The sequence below is a fragment of the Podarcis erhardii genome (assembly GCF_964252035.2).
Source record: "Podarcis erhardii genome assembly, chromosome: 5".
In the NCBI taxonomy this organism is placed as follows: domain Eukaryota; kingdom Metazoa; phylum Chordata; class Lepidosauria; order Squamata; family Lacertidae; genus Podarcis; species Podarcis erhardii.
In genome coordinates this window covers 97011595-97034365 of record NC_138509.1, presented here as the reverse complement: position 1 = coordinate 97034365, position 22771 = coordinate 97011595, and the positions used below count along the sequence as shown (strand labels likewise).

General features: G+C 47.0%; 1 protein-coding gene across 1 annotated transcript in view; it reads right to left on the bottom strand.

The window, feature by feature from the left end:
• Positions 1 to 22422, bottom strand: part of PDE6D (phosphodiesterase 6D) — a 29065-nt gene extending 6643 nt beyond the window's left edge. Inside the window, exon 1 of the mRNA XM_081862886.1 lies at positions 22223 to 22422. Coding sequence (XP_081719012.1) covers positions 22223 to 22275 — 53 coding nt within the window. The 5' untranslated portion in view covers positions 22276 to 22422. The remainder of the gene's footprint in view (positions 1 to 22222) is intronic.
• Between the last annotated feature and the right edge of the window lie 349 nt (positions 22423 to 22771).

The window sequence follows — 22771 nt, the reverse complement described above, 5'->3', positions numbered from 1 at the left end:
TGAACATGGGACCTTCTGCATGCAAACCATGTGCTCTAGCTCTGAGAGCAGTCCTTCTCCACACAAAAAAATCATGGGTGCTTTGACTTTTGGAGAGTGCTCTCCCACAGCAGCTGAGGGAAACCGAGCCACATTCTTGTTGCTCCAATTACAAGCTGCTATGTGAATTGTTATTTTTAAAGTATTTCTATGAAGCCGCCTTATACAAAGTTCAACTATTAATTCATCTGGACCAATACAATTACCCCAGAGGACAGGCTCACACTTCAAAATGACCTTGACAGATTAGAGAACTGGGCCAAAACAAACAAGACGAATTTTAACAGGGAGAAATGTAAAGTATTGCACTTGGGCAAAATAAATGAGAGGCACAAATACAAGATGGGTGACACCTGGCTTGAGAGCAGTACATGTGAAAAGGATCTAGGAGTCTTGGTTGACCACAAACTTGACATGAGCCAACGGTGTGATGCGGCAGCTAAAAAAGCCAATGCAATTCTGGGCTGCATCAATAGGAGTATAGCATCTAGATCAAGGGAAGTAATAGCGCCACTGTATTCTGCTCTGGTCAGACCTCACCTGGAGTACTGTGTCCAGTTCTGGGCACCACAGTTCAAGAAGGACATTGACAAACTGGAACGTGTCCAGAGGAGGGCAACCAAAATGGTCAAAGGCCTGGAAACAATGCCTTATGAGGAACGGCTAAGGGAGCTGGGCATGTTTAGCCTGGAGAAGAGGAGGTTAAGGGGTGATATGATAGCCATGTTCAAATATATAAAAGGATGTCACATAGAGGAGGGAGAAAGGTTGTTTTCTGCTGCTCCAGAGAAGCGGACACGGAGCAATGGCTCCAAACTACAAGAAAAAAGATTCCACCTAAACATTAGGAAGAACTTCCTGACAGTAAGAGCTGTTCGACAGTGGAATTTGCTGCCAAGGAGTGTGGTGGAGTCTCCTTCTTTGGAGGTCTTTAAGCAGAGGCTTGACAACCATATGTCAGGAGTGCTCTGATGGTGTTTCCTGCTTGGCAGGGGGTTGGACTCGATGGCCCTTGTGGTCTCTTCCAACTCTATGATTCTATGATTCTATGAATTCAACTCTGACTGCAGCCACTCTCTGAAACCTGCAATCTTTTTAGCTGGAGATGTCAGGAGAGCGGAGCTGGGATCTTCCGCGTATAAGGCACAGGCTCCAGCACTGAGCTTGCAACCTCCCAGTTCCTACTCTCAAAGGTTCAGCAGAAGGCTGCTGTTTAGGGAAGCACCAGTGTTTGGTGAAGAGGATTTACACCAGAGCTTGTTATACAGGCTGCTCTCTCTTTGGCAGCAAAAACATCTTTCAATAGCTGCAATTCTTTTTTAGAAAAAGGAAGAAAAGAAAACAGCAGTCGAGAAGAGCATGAGCAAAATGGGCCTTGTGTACATACAACTGACCAGGAACAATACGCGGAGGGGGGAATCATTCAGAAGCAGGTGAGGAGGAATGACAAGCAGAGCAGGTGACGCCTAGCAGATCTAGTTAGCTGCCTAAGTAACAAGGAAGAAGGTCGGCAACTGAAACATGTCCTGCGGTGCAGAAATCAGACATCTTGAACCAGAGCCACATGTACGGTTATCTCCTAATGTGTTTAATTGGTTTAGCCAGTCTTCTACCTGAGCAAGAGAAAGGCTGTCTTTAAAAATAGATTCTTATCTCAAGAAGAGCAGCCGGGACCTGTAGGCAGAATCCAGAGAGCATTAAGTATCATTAAGTCACTGAGGCCACGTTAGTATGGATATTTGAAGGAAGACTGTCAGGGGAGTTTGGAGGAAGAGAAAAATTTGCACCCGGATGTGGAGAAAGAAGACAAACCTGGGAAGTGGAGGAAGAAACCACAAAGCAAATGTAACATTCCACCCAGAAAAGGCGTCTGGGTACAGACAAAGGTCAAGTAACCTCCAATTCCTCAAGCACAGACTGCGATGAGCAGCATAAGGCAGGGAAATTCTCCGGCCTCCCAAATCAGCCATGTCTCACTGCAGTGCCCTTCCAGGGCTGACATTCAACTTGGTTTGTGCACACACTTATTATTGTAAAATCTCCCCCCACCTTTCAATCACAGGGACTCCCAAGGTAGCCAACAGCAGAAAGGCATAAAATCAATACGAAACACAGCTATGTTTAAACAAAGAAAACAGTCAAAACCATTCGGCGGCAGCACTGGATTCCCACTGAAAGCTAAAGAAATAAACAGATTCTTTGATTGTTTCCTAAAAGTCATCAGGCAGGGGACCCAGTGAACTGGTCGTGGGGGAGGTCAGGTGCCAAGACCAGCGTAAGCCTCACCCCTCGAGGATACTCATCGTGTTTCAGAAGATGGAAGAACTCTGACCAGGATGCTGAATGTATTAATAGGTGACCTGACCGGCTGAAACACAGAAGTGGGCCTGTGAAATGCAATGAAAGAGAACGGCAAGCGGAGAACACCAACGCAGGCACCACACAAGATCACTGATGGCCTAAGTTTTGGCAACATCCTCACCGTCAAAAAGAAAAGAAAATGCCCAAGGAACAGTGCTGCAGTGGATGCGGCTTACCCAGCTGGCAATGTTTGCAGCCATGGATTCAAAGCCCATGTTCTCTCTGGCCGAAGGGGATCTGGAAGCTACACCAGAAAACTTGCCAAGGGGGACACAGCTCAGGGACACAGCATGTGACGTGGTCCCTGCAGGAGGTCCCACATTCGATCCCAGGCATCTCTAGAGATCCTTGGAGCCAGAAGGAGGAAACACCCCTGCCTGAGTAGCTGGGAAGATGCTGCTAACCAGAAGCAGGCAGCAGGGAGGCTAGGGTAAGGTACCTTTCAAATGTTCAGATATTTTATTCTGTACATGTAGTAAATCGATTCAGAAGTACAAACTTTCTCTTGCTTTGTGACACACTCAGTTTGCATTTCTCTAAAGAACCTTTTTTCCTCTGGGATACAAAGCCTCCGTTCCCACATCTCCATTTAATGCAGGACGGCTGAGGTTTTGTTGCAACCCACATTCAGCTCTGCATCCAGACAGGCCAAATTCTGGGGTAAGAAGGGCTTAATTCTGCAATCCAAACTGAGCAGGTTTGCTTATTTATTTACTGCAATTGGGCACTGCTTTGCATAACGTATTCTGACTCCCCCCGCCCAATGGTTAGGAAAAAGGAGCTAAGCCAATCACTCAAAACCCATCCCCAACAACTTGAAACTTTTCCTGCTCTTCTAAGACTCAAACTCACATTCTGCAGCACTCTGCAATTCTTTCCACTGTGTTAATTTAAGCCTGGAAGCAGCATGGACAGGCCTTGTCTGACCACAAGTATGGCAAGTGGGGATGGACTGCTTAACCCTTTCCCAGCTCCAAACTGTCCTCCCCAAGGTGCTTTTTCAGATCAAGGGCCCTCCATCTCTCCTCCCTGCCTGGGAAGTAAAAACACAGGTCAGGGAGGAGGCATTGAGATGGAAAACCAACCAATCAGCCTTTTGATATTTGGACATAGCTTAATTAGGATGCTTTGGGTATAAAAAAAAATGCAGAGGAGAGAATTGCAGAATCCTACATAATCTGTTAATTTAAGATCAAGATTTCAGCAGGCATGGCCCCCAAACATTTAACAATGGGATCATCCATGTGTCTACTTCAGTGTTTACCAAACTTGGGGCTTCAGCTGTTTTTTTCAGACTACAATTCCCATCATCCCTGACCACTGGTTCTGCCAGCTAGGGATGATGGGAGTTGTAGTTCGAAAACAGCTGGAGTCCCAAGTTTGGGAAACACTGGTCTACTCAGGCTCTAAAGAGCACAACTGCATCTCCAATGTGCTGGCAGACGAACAGACTAGGTGGAAAAGGCAGAGATCACATGAATCCTGAAAAGATTAACAGCCACTCCCTTTTTGCATTTAAGCCTGAAGTGCCACATATTTTCCCCCCAGACAGCCCAGGGAGTTGGATGGAAGAGGAGGAAAAATATGGGCTTCCAGCCTGCAATGCATTTGTACCAAGTCCCCTATCCTGCACAGCAATTTCTGCAGCCATCACTATTAAACCACTAACATTATTAGACTGTAACGGGAGGCCAAGCAGAAAGCAACAGCGAATGCTGCAACAGATGGATTTCAGGAGGGAATTGGAACTGCTCCAGACGCATCCATTGTCCTTTAATTGCTTATTTTCCTCCATTTCCCACTCCAGGGCGAAATGAGGGCTCAGCTAAGAGGGCAGCTCCCATCAGACACTTCAGCCTGAGATATCTGCCCATCACCAATTCTGCATAAAGACACCCCTAGAGCTTGAGTGATAGACCCAAGGAAAGGAACGTATTATTGACAGAATGGCTCTCCCAAAGGGGAAACATGCCCAGGCAGAATGAGACCTCAGCCCACAGGATGTCTCCAGAGTCTACGGAAGCCCAAAAAGGTTCCATCAAGCTGCTGTTGCTGAAGCTCATTTAAAGGGATGGAGGTGCAGAATGAATCCAGAAGTGCACCCCCAACTGCATTCCTGCTCCTTCAGGGATAGTGCAACCCTGTCCACGGCAGACAACTGACCCGATTTCTCAGCTCTGGTAATAACTCACACACAGGGCTTCTGTCTTGCCAGGATTCAAGCTCAGTTTACAGTCCCTCATTCTGCATGGCAAGGCATCTCCTGATGCAGATGTTATGGAGAAGCAGAGCTGTTGTGTCATCAGCAAACTGATGGCAGCATGTCCCAAAATTCCTAATGACCACTCCCAGCGGCTTCCTGTAGATATGAAATAGTATTGTGGATAGAGTAGTTTCTTGTAGGACCCCACAGTGTAACAAACAGGGAGACATAAAGCACTCTCTCAGCGCTACCCTTTGGACTTGGTCATGATCATGATTGCGGGAGGAAAGGGATGCTAAGCACAAAATAGCTGTTGGTGATCATGCTCTTTACTGAACGCCATGATTTCATTTCAGCAGAGAACTCACAGAGCCAAATCAGGCACACAACGCAAGCAATGTGCAGCCAATTGAGTCAAGGGTTTTTAGATCATCATTGCCCGTCTTTTAAAGCAATTGCCCATTGCACTTCTTCACCAACACCTGCCCTCCTTCCTAGGAGCTCAAGAGAGCGCTCCAGGCTCAGTGATTGGATTGGTCCAAAGCCACTGGCCAAATTTCATGCCCTCTGGGGTTCAAGTCCCACGTTGAAAGGACTTCCATGTCAGAAAGGAAGGCAGCTTAAAACCCTCTCAAAGGGTTCAGAGAAGGAGATTCACAGTTCTCTGTATCCTGGCCAGTCAAGCTGCATACCCACAACGCTCAGCCAAAATAGAAGCCAGAGTTTCCCAGCCAGCCCCTGCTAATCCTGGCACAACCCATCTTAGATGAATATTGGGAAAACACAACATGCAAAGTAGCAGAGCTGGGAGGGAGGGAGAGAATGAAAAAACGTTTGCAAGAAGCCTAGATGACTGGGATTTTTCCAGCCTTGCATATGTGGAGTGGAAAGATGACGTAAGAGGAGTAGGAAAAAGTTGTTTCAAAGCCTTAAGACACCAGCCTCAGAATTTTGAGCGTAATATAGTCCATTTCCTTAGTGGCAGCCTCCAGCGTCAAAGAGCCTGGTTTGCAACCTCGGCTATGCATTCAATTCACCATTGCTCTCTTCCTTGCAGTTTCCAGGAACACCCCCTGCTCATTTCTTGCATCATGCACTCAACAGCATGCCCAGCTTTGTACCCTCACCCTGGTCCTCTTCTTAAGGCAAAAGCAGGCAGTCCAACCCTGAGTTGCTTGGGCTTCTCAGCGTTTCCTCCCTGCTTTGCCACAGAGATTTTCCAAGGCTGCTTCCAATCCGTTTCAAAACTTCGACATTCCTGGCACCAGAGAACAATATCAGAGACTCTGGCAGAACAAGGACACTGGGGAGTTTCTCCAGGAAGCCAGCTGAAGACAAGAAAGCTACTCCAGAAAGCTGCAGCTATCCTAGCTGGCTCATTTGCCCGCTTCCCTCCAGAGGGGTTCAAAGGCTACAGCCTGACCAGAAAGAGGGGTGGGATGTTTAGACATTATGCTCCAACAGAACTATTAGAAAGTGATAGCAGTGACATATATGTGTACATGCAGGAACATTTTATACAGTGGTACCTCGCAAGGCGAATGCCTCGGAAGGCGAAAAACTCGCAAAACGAAAGGGTTTTTCGTTTTTTGAGTTGCTTCGCAAGACAGATTTCCCTATGGGCTTGCTTCGCAAGACAAAAACGTCTTTGTGGGAATATTGTCATTTGTCCATAAGAGCATGGGCAAAAGTTTATTAGTGCAAGGATGATTTCATAGTAGAAAGCATTGCTTGGAGTATGAGCAACGCGTGGACAGCTCATGCCATCCAATGATTGGTCCACGTAGTATAACATGATCAACTGCGTGGTCTGGTGTGAGAACATGAGACTAATGTATTGTATTGTCTTTTATCTGCTGACTGAGGCAAAGCTCTCTCCTTGAATTTGTATCTTTTCTGGGACTCACAATAAAGGTTGGGGCAGCAGCAGCTTCTGAGAGAGCTGCGGCCACAGATTTCTGCAACCCATCTTGGCGTGAGACTGATTATTTACGGATGGCGAGCTGGTTCTCGTCACGTCTTGCAAGTTTGTTTCCTTTGTCTTGCGAGTTTGTTTCCTTTTTCTTAAAACCGTGCATTCACTTTGAGGAGCAACTCATAGCACGCGGTGTGGTAGCCTTTTTTGAGGTTTTTGAAGACTTTGGTGATTTTGGAAGCTTTTCCAAAGTCCGTGCTTCGCAAGACGAAAAAACTCGCAGAACGAATTAATTTCGTCTTGCGAGGCACCACTGTAATGCAATCAAACACATGGTGTTGTGCAGTTTGCCGCAGACAGAAATACTGGACCAGAACAGCAAGTATCTAGCTAAGCCTTGAAGAAACATAGGCAACTTCTCAACTCTATTCTCCAGTCAGGTGTAGCATAGGTTTTCCCACTCAATACAACCACTTTTCAGATAGCAGACTGTATAGTGAAGCTGGCACCTTCTAGCCTCAAGGTACATGTGTTCTTGGGTAAGGTTATACAGTGGTACCTTGGTTTACGAACTTAATCTGTTCCAGAAGTGCGTTCTTAAACCGAGGCGTGCTTTCCCTATTGAGGCCTCCAGACACTGGTGCCCTTCCACCGTTCAGATTCTGTTCTTAGACCAAGATAAAGTTCACAAACCGGGACACTACTTCCGGTTTGGCGGAGTTTGTAAACCGAATAGTTCGTAAACAGGACTGTTCTTAAACCAAGGTATATCAAATCCACGAGGACGGGAAGGAACAATTTCAAATGAGGAAATCTTTATTGCTTCTCATTCAAGAGCATTTCCCTTCCTTCCCTAGCAAGGGGATTTGTGGACAAAGTCTTTCTTTACCACAAAGCCTCCGAGAGTGGTTGGGGAATCCCAGCCAGATGGGCAGGGTATAACTAATAAAATTATCATCATTATTGAAGGTAAATGTAGCTTATATGACCTGTCAGGTTGTGGCTGATCCTATCCCAGAAGATGCTAGAAAATGCAATTAAAGGAATGTGTATTGAAGAGTAATTACGGGTGATTACCAGAGAAGCTGAAGGAAGCCTAAAAAGAGTAATTTGTTAAGATTTGGAAAATAATTGTATGATTGGAAAATTAATAAAAATTTATTATAAAAAAAGAAGATGCTAGAAAACATGAGGCCGATTCCAGAAAGACAAGTGTGCAGCACTCTGTGTTGATCTTGCTGCAACAGAGTTGTGGCACTTTTCAATATTAACAGATTTGGCGTCACATAAGCTTCTGTGGGTTAGAAACTTCACCAGATGCATGAAACGCTGTCCTCAGCTGGTGTGTGCACTCTCTCACACACTTAAAAGTGTGTGTGTGACAAGCTGAGAGGCCAAAGGCCATGGCATATTAATAGCTGCTGTAGGTCTTTGCAGAACCCAAATGTATGCAAGATAAGAAGAGAGTGACTCTTTCACAACAGCAGCAATTGACAATAATATACTCTTTCCTGTTACTCCGCACTAATGATTATCGGCAAATCAGATTTATTCAGTTCAGGCTTTATTGAAGGAGGCATTTCCTTCACGTTGCAGCTTTTAAATTATCAAAAGCATGATTAGAAAGATAGCATTATCACCAATTACTGCTGTTGTGAAGAGGTCAGTATCCTGATCTTGTTCACTCTGCGACTGCAGCTTCCGATCTTTCCCGGAAAAGCCATCAAAAGGGAGGGCCACTGCTGCCGGTTCTTTTCTCTTTCTACACGTGTGTGATGTATTAGCCAGCCAACTGCAGAGAATGCTTCATGCACCTGATGAAGTGGACTGCAGGCCACAATAAACCAGTCAAGTCTGTGAAGCGCCACAACACCATTTGCTGTTTTTAGAAAACACCAAGAGATTTCCGTTTGGTAACAGCGCTTATCTGGACTGGGTCCTATGTCAACTCAGAGAAAGTACAAGCTGGTCCTGGGCCCTTTGAGGAAGTGTTGTGACTCCATAGTGCAGCCCGTGCTTTAGATGCAAAAGGATCGCAGTTCAATCCCCGGCATCTGCAGGAAGAGCTGGGAGACGTCCTGCCCAAACCCCAGAAGAGCTGCTGCCAGTCAGTGTGGACAGAACAGAGCTGGATGGGCCAATGGTCTGACTCAACCTGAGGAAGCTTCTTAGGTTCCACATCCAGGATCAAAAGACAATCTTCCCCGCAAGAGTATTGTTGGCCCAGAAATGGAAGCAAGAAGAAATCCCGACGAAAGAAGAATGGCAGACAAAATTAATGGACTACGCAGAATTGGATAAAATGACAGGAAGGATTCAAAACCTGCGGGACCAGAGATTTACAGAAGATTGGAAGAAATATACGAACTATTTGAAGAGCAACTGTAATCAACAAATTACGCTAGTAGAAGTTTTGTAAGGAGGAATATATGAAATATTGCAAAGAAGAGAGATATTAGTTATGATATTTAAATAGTGAAAGTTAGAAATGTAAATTAAAGGGGAAAGATTGGAAAATTTTCAATGTGATTGATGGAAGTCAAAAAAATTGTATAAGATATAAAAGTATGTTTAATAATTGTTGAAAATGATATGCTAAAAAACTAATATATATACGTGCCATTCCTCATCCTTTAGTTCTTATCGCATGGCACACATGAACAACTTTGGATCTGCTGGCAAACACTCAGCAGGTTCTTCATCTCCAGAAGCAGCGACTCCCCTGCTCCTGAACAGCAAAGCAAATATATTGGCACCTTCCCTGCCAGGCATCCTCAGCGCACCTGGGAGAGAAAGCATGGCAGAACGCCAGTCTCACCAGGGAGAGCTGCTTGTGTCACTTGCCAAGTGGCACACTGCTGCCATGGCGATAGGTGCCAGAGGAGGGAGGATCTGCATCATAAAAAATAATATGGGTAAACATGAGCCAGAGAGCCACCGCATCACCAGGCAGAAATGGGCATTATCTTACACAGCCAGATGCTGAAGCAAGCAGTTTCAAATGTGAGCTCCTGACAGCTGGAATTGCTTTTCCCCTCCACAAAAGCAGGGATACCCTTCTGGGAACATGTGAAAAGGAGTGGTGATACTGCGGCAGGGATGCTACTAAGCCTGTGTGGATCGGCATTTGCACACTGAGCAGAATCCAAACTGTTGCACACTTCCTTCGCCCAGCTTTGATGTTTCTCTCTCTCTCTCTCTCTCTCTCTCTCTCTCTCTCTCTCCACTCACACCCCATTCCCAGAAGCAGACTAGCCATTTACATGAACACATTTAGCAATGCAGAGTGGTTGAAGTTCGACACTTTATCCTGCTAAAGCCGTGTATTAAAAGGATAGTTCCAAGAGGATGAAATGTACACACACTTAGCACGCACCTTCCATCAATTACCCACCATAAATCTGGATTCCAGGCAAGCCCAGAGAATGCAGATGGGCCTCCTGTCCTTACAGATTTAAACTTATTGAAATTTCACAGCGGACTCACACTGAGCCCTGGGCTGCTGCAGCATCTAATGAGCAAAATAAAAATTCTGATCAGGACTGAGGCAAGCACTCCCTGGGAAACCTATGCCAATGCTGCAACGGGCTTCTATTTGCTGACAAAGCACCAAGGCACAACAAGCTGCCTGCCCAAAATTCCCAAGGAAGAACATCAACCTGGAATGTACAGCACGGTTATGCATGCTTTGCACTTAAAAGTATTAGAATACTATGGGAAAGTAACCAAGTTACTTTATTTATTTTTATGGGCTGTAGTTCAGTGGCAGATGCATTCTGTAAGCCCAAATACCTGATCTGTTGTGGTGTTACAGTGAGCATGAGTTCTTGCAAGGGCATCAACTCCTGGGCTCTGCATCTGATGTTGCAGGCCCACCTACTGCCACTGACTCAACTGCTCTGGTGTCAGAGGGTCTAGTCCAGGGGTCAGCAACCTTTTTCAGCCATGGGCCGGTCCACCATCCCTCAGACCATGTGGTGGGCCAGACTATATTTTGAAAAGAAAAACAAAAACAAAAACAAATTCCTATGCCCCACAAATAACCCAGAGATGCATTTTAAATAAAAGCACACATTCTACTCATGTAAAAAACACTAGGCAGGCCCCACAAATAACCCAGAGATGCATTTTAAATAAAAGAACACATTCTACTCATGTAAAAACATGCTGATTCCTGGACCGTCTGCGGGCCGGACTGAGAAGGTGATTGGGCCGCATCCGGCCCCCAGGCCTTAGGTTGCCTACCCCTGGTCTAGTCAGTCCTGAGGATTTTTTTTTGGGGGGGGGGGGACTAGAAAGTGAATTCGATGTGAAATTTAACCCCTCACTCCCTTAGGCTGAAACTCCTGGTCTTTGTAAGCACAGATCATCTGAGTGGTATCTGAGCCTTTTGTGAAAAAGGAACAGAAAACTCTTCCTACAAGGCAGGATATTTGGTGGATGAAGGCACACTATTAGGGCTGCTCGATGCTTGTCTTAGGGCACACTACTCTTAATTTTACATACAACTTCAAAAGCATACTTGTGGCACTAAAGGAAACCTGCATAACCCCCCAGAACTGCACAAAAAAACCCTTCCCTGTCTCAGGCCTTGTTTACCTAGGCTATTTCGGTTTAACTCATCAATACTCTGTGTTTATAGATACCTAGGTATGAGTTAGGAGTGATTAGGAGTCCAGATTTGTTCATGCTAAAGTACAGTGCTGGCAAACAGGAAGTCCAAATGGTGGCCAGCACAACGCCCAGCACAGCAGTATGTGAATCAAACTTCAGAAACAGGGAATCATAAGCAGCAGTCCAGGGAGAGGAAAGTACCTTTGCCCAGAAGAGATCTGCACAAGCTGCCCTGCTCGAGTGGGCAGAAGAAACCCAGAACTCACTAGCTGGCCTGTGGGTGCCAGAGACACTGAACCTTATGCTCACACTAAACAGCTGTTTGCACATGCCCCGCAGCAGTCCTCATATCCAGCTAACCCGAAGCTCATTTTCTGAAGCCTTGACAGTGTTTCGCCCCCAGTTTAAACTTCCACTGCCAGACATCACCATATGGCACCTTCTCTCCCACCAAAACTATGGCACCTTCTCTCCCACTGGGCTAGAGTCTTGCTTGCAGCTACTGGAGGTATGCATGTGGAGGAGGAGCTGAATCTATGTTCTTCATTTCCACCTGAAAACTAGAAGACTTTTCATCAACACAGCCACCTCAGTCTTTGTTAAGCAAGGCCTAACCAATCCTTTCCTCGGCTGTTAGCTGCTGTGTTCTAGTGAAGCATTTAAGTGGACTTCCTTTTTCTTTAACGCTGCACCTGGTTATTGGCCAAAGCAGAAGCCGTTGGAGACTCAGGTGTCAATATTCTGTTAGATGGAATAATAAATTCCATGGATTGGAATGACACCTTGAGGTGTCAACACACTGGAAAGGGGCTTCTGAAAGTTAAGAAGCTGATCGTTTCTGCTGCTGCCCTATTTACAGAGCGATAACAGCCATCTGCAAGGTAGGAAGAGAGAGGAAGTCAGGGACTGAGAGAATGGTCCCTGAGCAGAGTAGGTACAGAGCAAAAGGGAGAAAGATGTGCTGGGAACTAACTGGTGCCAGAATGCTGTTGGTCACCGAAGGCTCAAAAGCAAGGGGCGTTCCTCCAACCTTTGTTTGTGGGACAAGCCATTCAGAAGTTTGAACTGACACTTCAGAAACAGACAGTGAAGATTTTCTCCACTCTGCCTTCAAAACGGCACATGGCACTTGCGCTGTAGTCAGCCTTAGCTAAGCTCACACTGTTTCTACAATGTCCAGGGGGAATGGGGCATCTCCCAGGCATTGCTGTAGTAAGCCATTCACAATCAAGGCAGGCTCATCCTGTCCTTAGAACTAACGGCACACACACAGACATTTAGTCCTTGCAAGGTTAATGCTGCAGGTGTTAAGCATTTCTGCGAGAGGCAAAACAATACGTCAAGAGCGAGACTGCTCCCAAGAAAGCGACTGCGCACTGTAGTACTTATTTATGAACCAGCCCATATCAGACGTTTCTGGTGCCATGCCAACCCTGCTGCCTTACACATTCCTGAACAGCGTGGCCATTTGTTCCACGTACTACAGACTGGGAGTTGTGAAGGAAACAAGAGCGCGGAGAGTCCCCCTCTGCCAACAGCCCCCTTGAGAAGCCAGGAGCTAGAGAAAGAAAAGCCTCATTCTGCAGGAGAAGGAGCACAGAGGGGAGTGACTAAGACGCTGGCAGGATCTCACGCCCCAGCTCTCGCTGGCTTGCTCCAAGTCTCATCCACAGAGGGGAAAGGCTTGCCGTGTGCAAATGCTAGCCACAAATGGAAATATGAGGGTGGGGGCCCTGTGGCCCTCCAGATATTGTTGGATTACAACTCGCATAAGCCCCAGCCAGCATGGTGAATGGTCAGGTTGGGTAAATGTTGCTGGACCACAGGTGCTCTATCCCTGTATTACATTTTAGCCCCCCATGCGAGTGCTCTGTCACTCTACCCTCACCCACCCCCGGAAGATCAATTTAAAGAGCTTGAAAATTGCAGGTGGGAGTAATTGGAGAGCTCACTTATGCTTCTCACACAAGCCATCTGTCCACCTTCATTCCACAGAGAATTGCAAAGTACTCCAACCGAGCAAATGCTATTCAGCTTTACCGTCAGAGTTATTCATGTCCCCTTCAGAGTTATTCATGTCCCCTTTCCCCTCACAACACAGATTCTATTTAGTAGTCATTCAAACAGCAAACATGCTCATTTTGAAGTGCACTCTGGAAAATATTATTTACACCTTCTAGTATAACTGCGATCAATATCAACACATTACGGCGCACATGTCTGAAGCAGTTTGCAGCACCTCGAAGCTATTAGCCTGCATATGTCTCTCCCGCACCCAAGCAGCCGCAGGGATGGCTTTAGGATGAAGCAGCCTGACTGCTCAGGGCACCAGAGTTTTTGCTCTACATCAAGAAGCAAATGCAGCCTTGCAAAGAGTTCGTGCAAGAAGGTTGTCCACTCTCCAAGTAGCACACCAGCCACAACAGGAAATGATTCTGATTTCCCAACCACTGTGGGCGCAGCTTAATTTTCAGGGATAGGGCAGAAGAAGTGATTGTAGGACCCAATACAACAGTATGTGGGGTAGAAGAAGCAGGGCAGAAGATCCTGGAAACATTAGGAAGGGGATTTCTCCTGTGGCCAAGTGAGAAGCATGAAAAGGCTAAGAGACACAAAGTGGGGACCTCTGTCTCGGTGGCCACAAAACCACACTGCATGGGCCACATGTAGAAATGGAATGCCATTCAAATATCCAACCCTAGCTGCCAAAGTACGAAGCTCAAAGCTCCCTGGTCCAAGCTGGCAACTACTGGTCATCCAGCCATTTCTGGATGAGCACCCAAAGGGTGCTCATCAATGGTTCCTCTTCATCCTGGAGAAGAGTGACTAGTGGGGTGCCACAGGGTTCTGTCTTGGGCCCGGTCTTATTCAACATCTTTATCAACGACTTGGATGATGGACTCAAGGGCATCCTGATCAAATTTGCAGATGACACCAAACTGGGAGGGGTGGCTAACACCCCAGAGGACAGGATCACACTTCAAAACGACCTTGACAGATTAGAGAACTGGGGCGGACACGGAGCAATGGATCCAAACTACAAGAAAGAAGATTCCACCTAAACATTAGGAAGAACTTCCTGACAGTAAGAGCTGTTTGACAGTGGAATTTGCTGCCAAGGAGTGTGGTGGAGTCTCCTTCTTTGGAGGTCTTTAAGCAGAGGCTTGACAACCATATGTCAGGAGTGATCTGATGGTGTTTCCTGCTTGGCAGGGGGTTGGACTCGATGGCCCTTGTGGTCTCTTCCAACTCTATGATTCTATGATTCTTTGCCTGCCTTTGGCATTCCCTGCGTGGCCTTAAACCTCCTCAGGCAACTCAAGTGAGCAACTCTGTGTCCTTGGGAGCGAGGAGTCGGCAGAATCTGCTTAATCCAGTTTTTGCTAATATTTTGGGAAACAGCATTATCTGCTTTATTTACCAGGCGTATGCTCATAGCAATCATCAGAAGCATTTCCGTCGGGCTCTTTAGTGGAAGACTTATGTCAGATTAAAAGCTCAGCTTTCCTATGAGCTGCTCTTTGCCAGGGGCTTGCCTTGAAATTCAACCATAGCCGAATCCTCTGCTTTTCAACGGAGGGGGCATTGTTCTCTTAAGAAGTCCAATCCTGCACAGATTCAACCCCCACCCCACCCCTACCAGGGTGGTGGTGGTGAACCATGCAACTCCCATTCTTTTCCACTGCACTCCCCAGAAGGATGTGCCAAGGTTCTGCCTGCTCTACCTAAAAGCTTCCCAAAATTTCAGTTTCCGCCATCTCACAGGCATGTTGCATGCAGCAGTCACAAGCCAGAGTGCCCTATTCAAACAAACATTCACTTACCACACAACCCATATATTCAAAAACAGCTCAAATGGCATGAGCTGAATGGAAGCTCCTGCAGCCAATCGGAAGCCGTGCCTTGGTTTGTGAACGGTTTCAGGAGTCAAATGGACTCCCGGAACAGATTAAGTTCGAGAACCAAGGTACGACTGTATAAGACTGAAGCTTGTTCAGTGTACAGACACAGAAGATGAAACAAGGAAGCGCCATAGCTCAGTAAAGGGTGCACACGCTTCAAAGGCAGATGATTCAAGGTTCAATCCCCCGGTCTCAGTACTAGTCTGAAAGACCTCTGCCCAGAACCTTGGATCCAGAACCAGACCAAGAATCATATCAGGCAGCTCCTTACATCCATAAGGATGTTATAGTCTTGGTGAATACTGAATCCCAAATTTTGTGTCTGAAAATTCAAGACCTAGACTCCTGAAAGTTGACAGACAAGCTAAACATGAAAATCAGCACTCACTAACACGTGCCTGAAATATATATCTATTTTTGGGTTATCACAGAATTCAATGTGAGCTGGTGAGCATATGATCCAAATTAGATTGTGCCAAAATTCCAGGTGTACGTGCACAAACATCCATGGTGGTGGTGGTGGTGGGGAGTTAAAGGAGATAAAAGCAGATCAAAAACAGCTGTGGAAAAGAGCCAAATGTTTAAAAAGATGACAGCTGTACGAGTGGTTATGTTCCCAAATGCATTTTGAGAATCTCAGTGTCTTCATTGAGGAATCCTTGGAAGACTGCTTGGATTGAATCATAGAATCATAGAGTTGGAAGAGACCACAAGGGCCATCGAGTCCAACCCCCTGCCAAGCAGGAAACACCATCAGAGCACTCCTGACATATGGTTGTCAAGCCTCTGCTTAAAGACCTCCAAAGAAGGAGACTCCACCACACTCCTTGGCAGCAAATTCCACTGTCAAACAGCTCTTACTGTCAGGAAGTTCTTCCTAATGTTTAGGTGGAATCTTTTTTCTTGTAGTTTGGAGCCATTGCTCCGTGTCTGTTTCTCTGGAGCACCTCCTCTTCTCCAGGCTAAACATGCCCAGCTCCCTTAGCCGTTCCTCATAAGGCATCGTTTCCAGGCCTTTGACCATTTTGGTTGCCCTCCTTTGATTGAGGTGCCTTTTCTTGCAGCTCATCAGCAGTCTAAGAAGCACATATGACAGTCCTTTGATAAATGTCTCTCCCTTGCCCTCACACCCAGAAAGCATCGGGATCATACCCACTGGTGCCTCCGTCTCCCTTCTACTGTGAGGAACTTAAAAACAAAAACATGTTATTTCCCTCCCAGCACGACTTCTTCCACTTTGGTTTTCTTCCAGTGGGGGCTACTTGCAGCGTGGGGAGAAAGAGGCTGGGGAGAGGCAGTTTCGGGGGAAGGCACAGAACTCCTCTTCCCAGCTTCTCATACTGCATTTACAAACCCACCTTTCACTTTGTAGGGACCAGCAACCAAATTCTACTATATGAGCCATTTTGGCCTTAAGAGGCTGACCTGTGGATCCAGAAACTGTACTTTGTATCTTTGAATCTTGACTACACCATAAACAAATCAGCAAGCCACATTTGGTCAGGCTCACCATCTAATTGCAATATGGAGAGAATATCAGCCTACCTTATTGGCCTGTTGTAAAGCTCACCATAATATAATCTGCATGAAGCACTTGGAGCACTCAAAAGCACTATATTAAAGCTAAGTATTAATATGTAGTAGTAGTAGTACACATATTGATATTGGAGGATGCCCAACCATTTCCCCATGAAAGTCAGAAGCTAAACACACAGTTACACAGACAGATAAACACATGTGTAAGTGGTTGCCTGCCTGAGGCTGTTGGCTAAGGAATTTCATTTTTAGGAACCGATTCAGTTGTCAGTCTTGTTTAACATCTGTAGCACACAGAGCTCACGGCTATACTTCAAAAATAATTCAGGATTTACACACAGTAGAAAATAGAAGTATGGGGATCACGCATTGGCCAGATGGCTATAGGTGCAACCTCTGTATCTTACAGAAGGCATCCCAAGTACCACCATTCACAGAACACCAGCTGTATGTAGGAGTGACAACTTGACCCACATTTTGCAGGGAAGATTGGTCAGCAGGAAGAAATTTAAGATGGCCACAGAGTCATTTTACCAGAAATCTCAACCAGGTGCACAATCAGATTCTTCAGGTCACTTGGCAGGACCATACAGAGAATTGAGTTTCCACAAGGTGAGAGAACTCGACCAGGGCAGCCTGCTCACCTAGCTTGCACAGACATAGCTGGAATACGGCAGTCGGAAGCAACGTCCAGGCTGAAATCATTGAAATGACTGGGAAAATCCAGATGTATGGCAACCCATGTTAGAAGTCTACATTTTGCTTTGCTTTTCTTTCTTTCTTTCTTTGAGATTCTTTTCACTTTTTGAAATATGGCAACCCTAAGTAAGATAGCAATCAAGTATGAGCTGGCTGTAGGAACCCTCACTTCAACAGCTACCAGCCCACAATCTGACCTATTGGCAAGTTCTTTGCTTCCTTATAAAAAGGAGCAAATTCTGATTCACACACAGCTGTTTATTCAGACCTAACACACACCAGGGCATCATCCCATGCACGGATCTGCTCTCAGGAGGCACACTTTTGTGGGTTAAATTGTGCATGTGGCAGTGGGACAACATGAGTGGTTGCCCACAGGCTGGTGAGCAAGCAAATGACCACACAACTATATTATTTTACATAATTTTTATCTCCACCCTTTAGCCCCCATCTCCTACCCCACTGAAAGGCTCCCATACTCAGGCTCAGAATACTGAACAAAAGCACACAACCAAACTGTCCTCAACTCTTCTGAACCCACATCTTCTCTCTTAGAGCAAAGCCCAACCAAGCAGACCCAAAACACCACATACACAAATCCCATTAAGTGAATATTTAAATCCATGGAGTCTGGGCCAAACTATTCAGGCCCAAGGTTTATTCCCACAGAACATCCCTGCATTACTACTGTTACAGGAAGGAAATCACTGTCCAAAATGACTGCATCAGAGGGTGGATTCCCTCAGCTATGTCTATATTCATCATGTCTTGAAAGAAAACTTCCTGAGCGACGCAGAAGTAAATAGAAGCAACTGTGAGAAAGTTTAAAGGACTGTGGCATCACCTACACAAAGAAGAGTTCTGGAAATCCCAGAGCTGGGAGCGTAGTACAATAATAGGCTCTCTCTGGAGTCTCCCACCCAACATTCCCGAAACCCCCTGCTTTAAAAAAGCCTCCACTGGGGGCAGAGGGAAAAGAGAAGAATCAAGCTTATCCAATCCTCGCTAATGTCACTTGCTTCCAAAGAAATTGGGTGAGAGAGGGAAACAAATCAAGGGTGGCTGACACCACTTAATTTCTATGTCAAGGCTCATAACTGCTTGGAACTTGCCTCATGTGACCTGGAAGCTCTTATGTCAGATGTGTGGCATGCTGCTGTTAAGTGGTACAGTACTCTGCCTGCTTGCAATTTCACATTTCAGAGCAATGAGCTCTGGCACCAAAAAGGGGAAAGGATGGAAAAGGACGGATGGAGAAGCACAAAGATTTAAGGTAGAAGTGAGCAACCCACGGCCTTCCCAAAGTTGCTGGGCACCAACTCCTGCCCCAGCTAGCATGGCCAAGGGCGAGGGAGAATGGGAGCTGATGTCCAGCAACTGCAGCGGGGACACAAGTGCCCACCCCTGATCTAAGGCAAGGGAGAATGTGAAAGCTCGGTGAACAGCCTTTGCTTCAGCACAGCTGAACTGCAGAGAATATACTGGTGGCTTTATCTCTTCTCTCAGGGCATGGCTTGCTTTCCAAGAGTACAGCGTCAGACTCAAGTAGCTTCCTATCAGAAACAGCTCTGTTGAACAGCTCCACCGAAGCCAAAAGGACCAAAGTGAGCACACTGCAAGGATACCAATCCCAACGTGGAAAAGCCACAGCACAAATACAAAAATCGCAGAGGAGGAATCACATCAGGAAACTTACAAAGTAAGGCTTTGATGTTAGCAAGCTCTCACTGTTAGGAGGGGTAGCCGTGTTGGTCTGCCATAGTCAAAACAAAACAAATTCCTTCCAGTAGCACCTTAAAGACCAACTAAGTCAGTTCTTGGTATGAGCTTTCGTGTGCATGCACACTTCTTCAGATCTGAAGAAGTGTGCATGCACACGAAAGCTCATACCAAGAACTGACTTAGTTGGTCTTTAAGGTGCTACTGGAAGGAATTTGTTTTGTTAGAAGGGGGTGTGTGATGGATGTGAGAAACTTCTCTCAGGGCCCAGATAAAGAAGGTTCCCTGGCGCTATTTTCAAAGGACACCCTTGCTGGTAAGGAACTCAAAATGTGGTCTTTAAACTTTCATCAAGCCTTCAGTTCTTGCTGACTATGAATCTTCTCAATCTATCTTGTCCACACCTCCCTAGCTCTGAAAAACATCAGGAAACAAGGGCTCATAAACAAGGGCTCAAGAAATTGGTAACCATGATGCAGAGTCTCATGTAGTATCCTGGGGCCTACATGGGAAGTTACAGCTTTATCCTCTACAAGCTAGTTCTTAGTTCTCATAACCAGAAGAAAAACAATGAGCCACTTCTGCTAAAAACTGAGGTCTGGCCTTGCAGGTGAATTTCACAGAGTTACTAGATTGCCCTAACATTATACTGGTCCATCAGCTGAAGATCTTTTGCAAAGTTTTACTACTTGGTCACCTGGAAGAAATCCTAACATATCATAGGTGACCAGGTAGGCGGCTATTTAGAAGCCTAGCTGACCATGCATCCAACCAAGTTCCTAAAAAAGAAAAAACCAAGAACCCCATATATACTGCAAAGTGAAATAACTTTTGAAAAGTCAGGGTAATTTCAAGTGCAGTTGCAATGAAATGTGCCTCTGCCAGCTGGGAGTGCATAAAAACTCTTAGAGACATTGGAGAAAGGCTGCAAGAGTTTCTCAGGAAAGTTATTTACCCAGCGTTACTGAGCCACTCCCTATGGATACTGACCTCTGCCCTAGAGAAGAACCATTCCACTCCTCCATTTGTCCTTTTTCCAATTGTGAACACCAAACAAAAACAGACTGCCACAAACACAATTGGGCTAGAACACAGGTTGTGCAAAGCATACCAATCAAGTACAGGGGTCCTCAGATGAGGTTCTGCTTCAGCCAGGAAGCCTGTGTTTGAAACTTCCCGCAGTTCAGTAAGCTCATTTGAGCCCACTTTGCGTGTGATAACAGCCCCCAGGCTGCCCAAATGTGCTGTGTTCATACTCAAAAGCAAACCAGAGAGGCATGCCGTCCACCGCCTGCATTCTTGGCAACACAAACCATACTGGCCAGAGTTCCCATTGGAGACGAAGTACTGATCCCCACAAATGCCTCCTTCTACCAACTACACACACTCAGTTCTAATGCATGGCACCTCCCTGAGCTGGAAGTTTGATTGCTTTATACCACCACCATTCAAAACAAGCGGCACCAAAGACAGCAGGGAGGGAGAAGCTTTTGCTTGCAGGCCTAACCAGGCCCACCAGTTCTCTCCTTTCAGCTGCACCCACCTACTTGATACCTAATATCACACTTGGCGCCAGGTGTAACCAGTGCTCCTGTTTTCCAGGAAAAAAGGTGCTGGCTGTTATCATGAAGTTGTCACAGTAAGTGCCACACTTTTAACATTTGGGAGGAAAGGTGCTGGTACTGCAAAAAAAGGACTGGGTGTAACCTCCTGGGCCCTCCGGATTTTTGCATCGCCAGCAAAAATAAAGTACCTGCTTATGTGACGCTGACACAAAAGCTTTGTTCCTATACCATGTAAAAGAATGAATTTTCCCTCTTTCTTCCCCTCAGACCCATGCTGCCTGTAGCATTAGCATCTCACTCTGAAAATGACTGATCTGCTTGAATGGTTCTATGACTTGAAAAGAGAGACTGTGTGTGGTCTATTGTTGCCCAAGAAAAATCTTTTAATAAAAACATATTAAATATCTATATGGTGCTAGGTGGCAGGCAGAGAAAGATGTACCTGCGACAAAGTGCATAGAACTTTGCAAACACTGGCAGTCAGCTGACTGTCGTGCAGGATGTTGTAGGCATGTTTTCTGCATTTCTCTCTCTCCTAGGTATATGATGGTAAAGAAACAGGGGGCAGAGAGAGAAGTGGCCATAGCTACTAATAGGTCAAGCCTAGGCACACTTACTCAGAAGTCCATTCCTGTGAGTTTGATGGGGCTTACTCCTAAGTAATCATACCTAGAACCGCAGCCCAAGACAGCTGTCATTTGAAAGTACAAATTGCTGGGTAAACGAATTACCACCTCTCAGATCAGGCCGAGTTGGGCCCATTTGCTCAAGCGCCCTGGAAGCCCTTTCCTACAAAGCATCCATTCCTCCTCTTGGCACACTATGATCTGGATTATGTGGGTTAATCCCGCAGAGGCTCCCATCTATAGAATCTTGCAATGGAGGAGGACAGGGCCAGAGCCGCAGCTTCTGGCTCTTTCCAGATCTCCAGTTCTTCTCCTATATGGAAGCCTTGCAAACTTGCCAAGCTCCAGGGCCCGCTGGCGCCAAGCCACAAACAGACACGTCACTGTGCTTCTGAAGCTTACCGCAGACCCCTTTCCAGCAGACTAAAACTGAGGAGCATCTGTAACAGAGGGAAAGTCCCCATCTCACATTGCCCATAGAGAGTGCATAAGGAGGAAGGCTTGCTGCAGACATAAGACCATTCCCAAACACCCCCAAAGACACAAAACCGACTATTGGCGCTCTCCCCATGCCAGGAACACCTTAAATCACACCCAAGTATATTCCACTGACTCGCTGAACACCCCTAACAGGCATGCCCCATTCATCCCAATACTTGCACACGCCTACAAGGGAACATTTACACACCCAGCTCTCCCCGCCCCGGCCAATTAAGTCCTGCAAGTGCATATCCCTGCAAGCACACCACCCCATCTACACCAGTTAGGCGTACCAGACACAGGGCTGCAGGATTGGCTGGGACCCCGGCGGTCATCTAGCCCAACCCCCTCCAATGCAGGAATTTGCACACCCCGTAGTTGCAACTCTTGACGCTCCGTCCGAATATCACACCCCCATGCATGCATTGCTTCCCCCCTCCCCGCGCCAAAACCGCCTATAAGAATATTTAGCCATTACCGTATTTCCCCGTCTGGCGCGCCCCCGCAATCTCTCTACCGTAATTACCCCCCGCCCCCGCCCCCGCCCAAGCCAGGCCGGATACAGCTTGAAGCCCCTCAGAATTTCCTTGGCGCGCTCCTCCTCCGGGCCCGACATGGTCCCGCTCCTCGCGGCTGGGCTGGGCGCCCCCCGGCCCGGCCTTGAGCTCCCGCTCTCGCTCCCTCACGGACCTGGGCGGGGGCGTCGGAAGGAGGCGAGAGCGCGCCGGCCCGGACCCCGCTGCGCCCGCCGCTGAGCCCAGACAGACCCACCAACCAACCAACCCGCTTTGCTCCCGGCTGGCCCCGCCCAGCCAGCCAATCGCCGCCCGCCGGCTCTCGCCCCCCCCACCCGCGCGCGCGACTGGCAACGCCGGTGACCAATCCGCGGGTTTAGCGGCGAGGGTGGCCCCGCCTCCCTCGCCGCTGGTCGCTAAGGCAGGGACGCCTGACTGACTGACTGCTCCCCTGGCGGCGGGGGAGGACGGGTGTCGCCACAGGACAATCTTAGTCGGAAGGCGGGCGCGCCGTCCCTCCCGCGGGGAAAGCGGCCGCCTCTGGGTGAAGAGCGCCCCCTGACGGCCGGATCTGCGGGTCGCGCTAGACACGCGGGC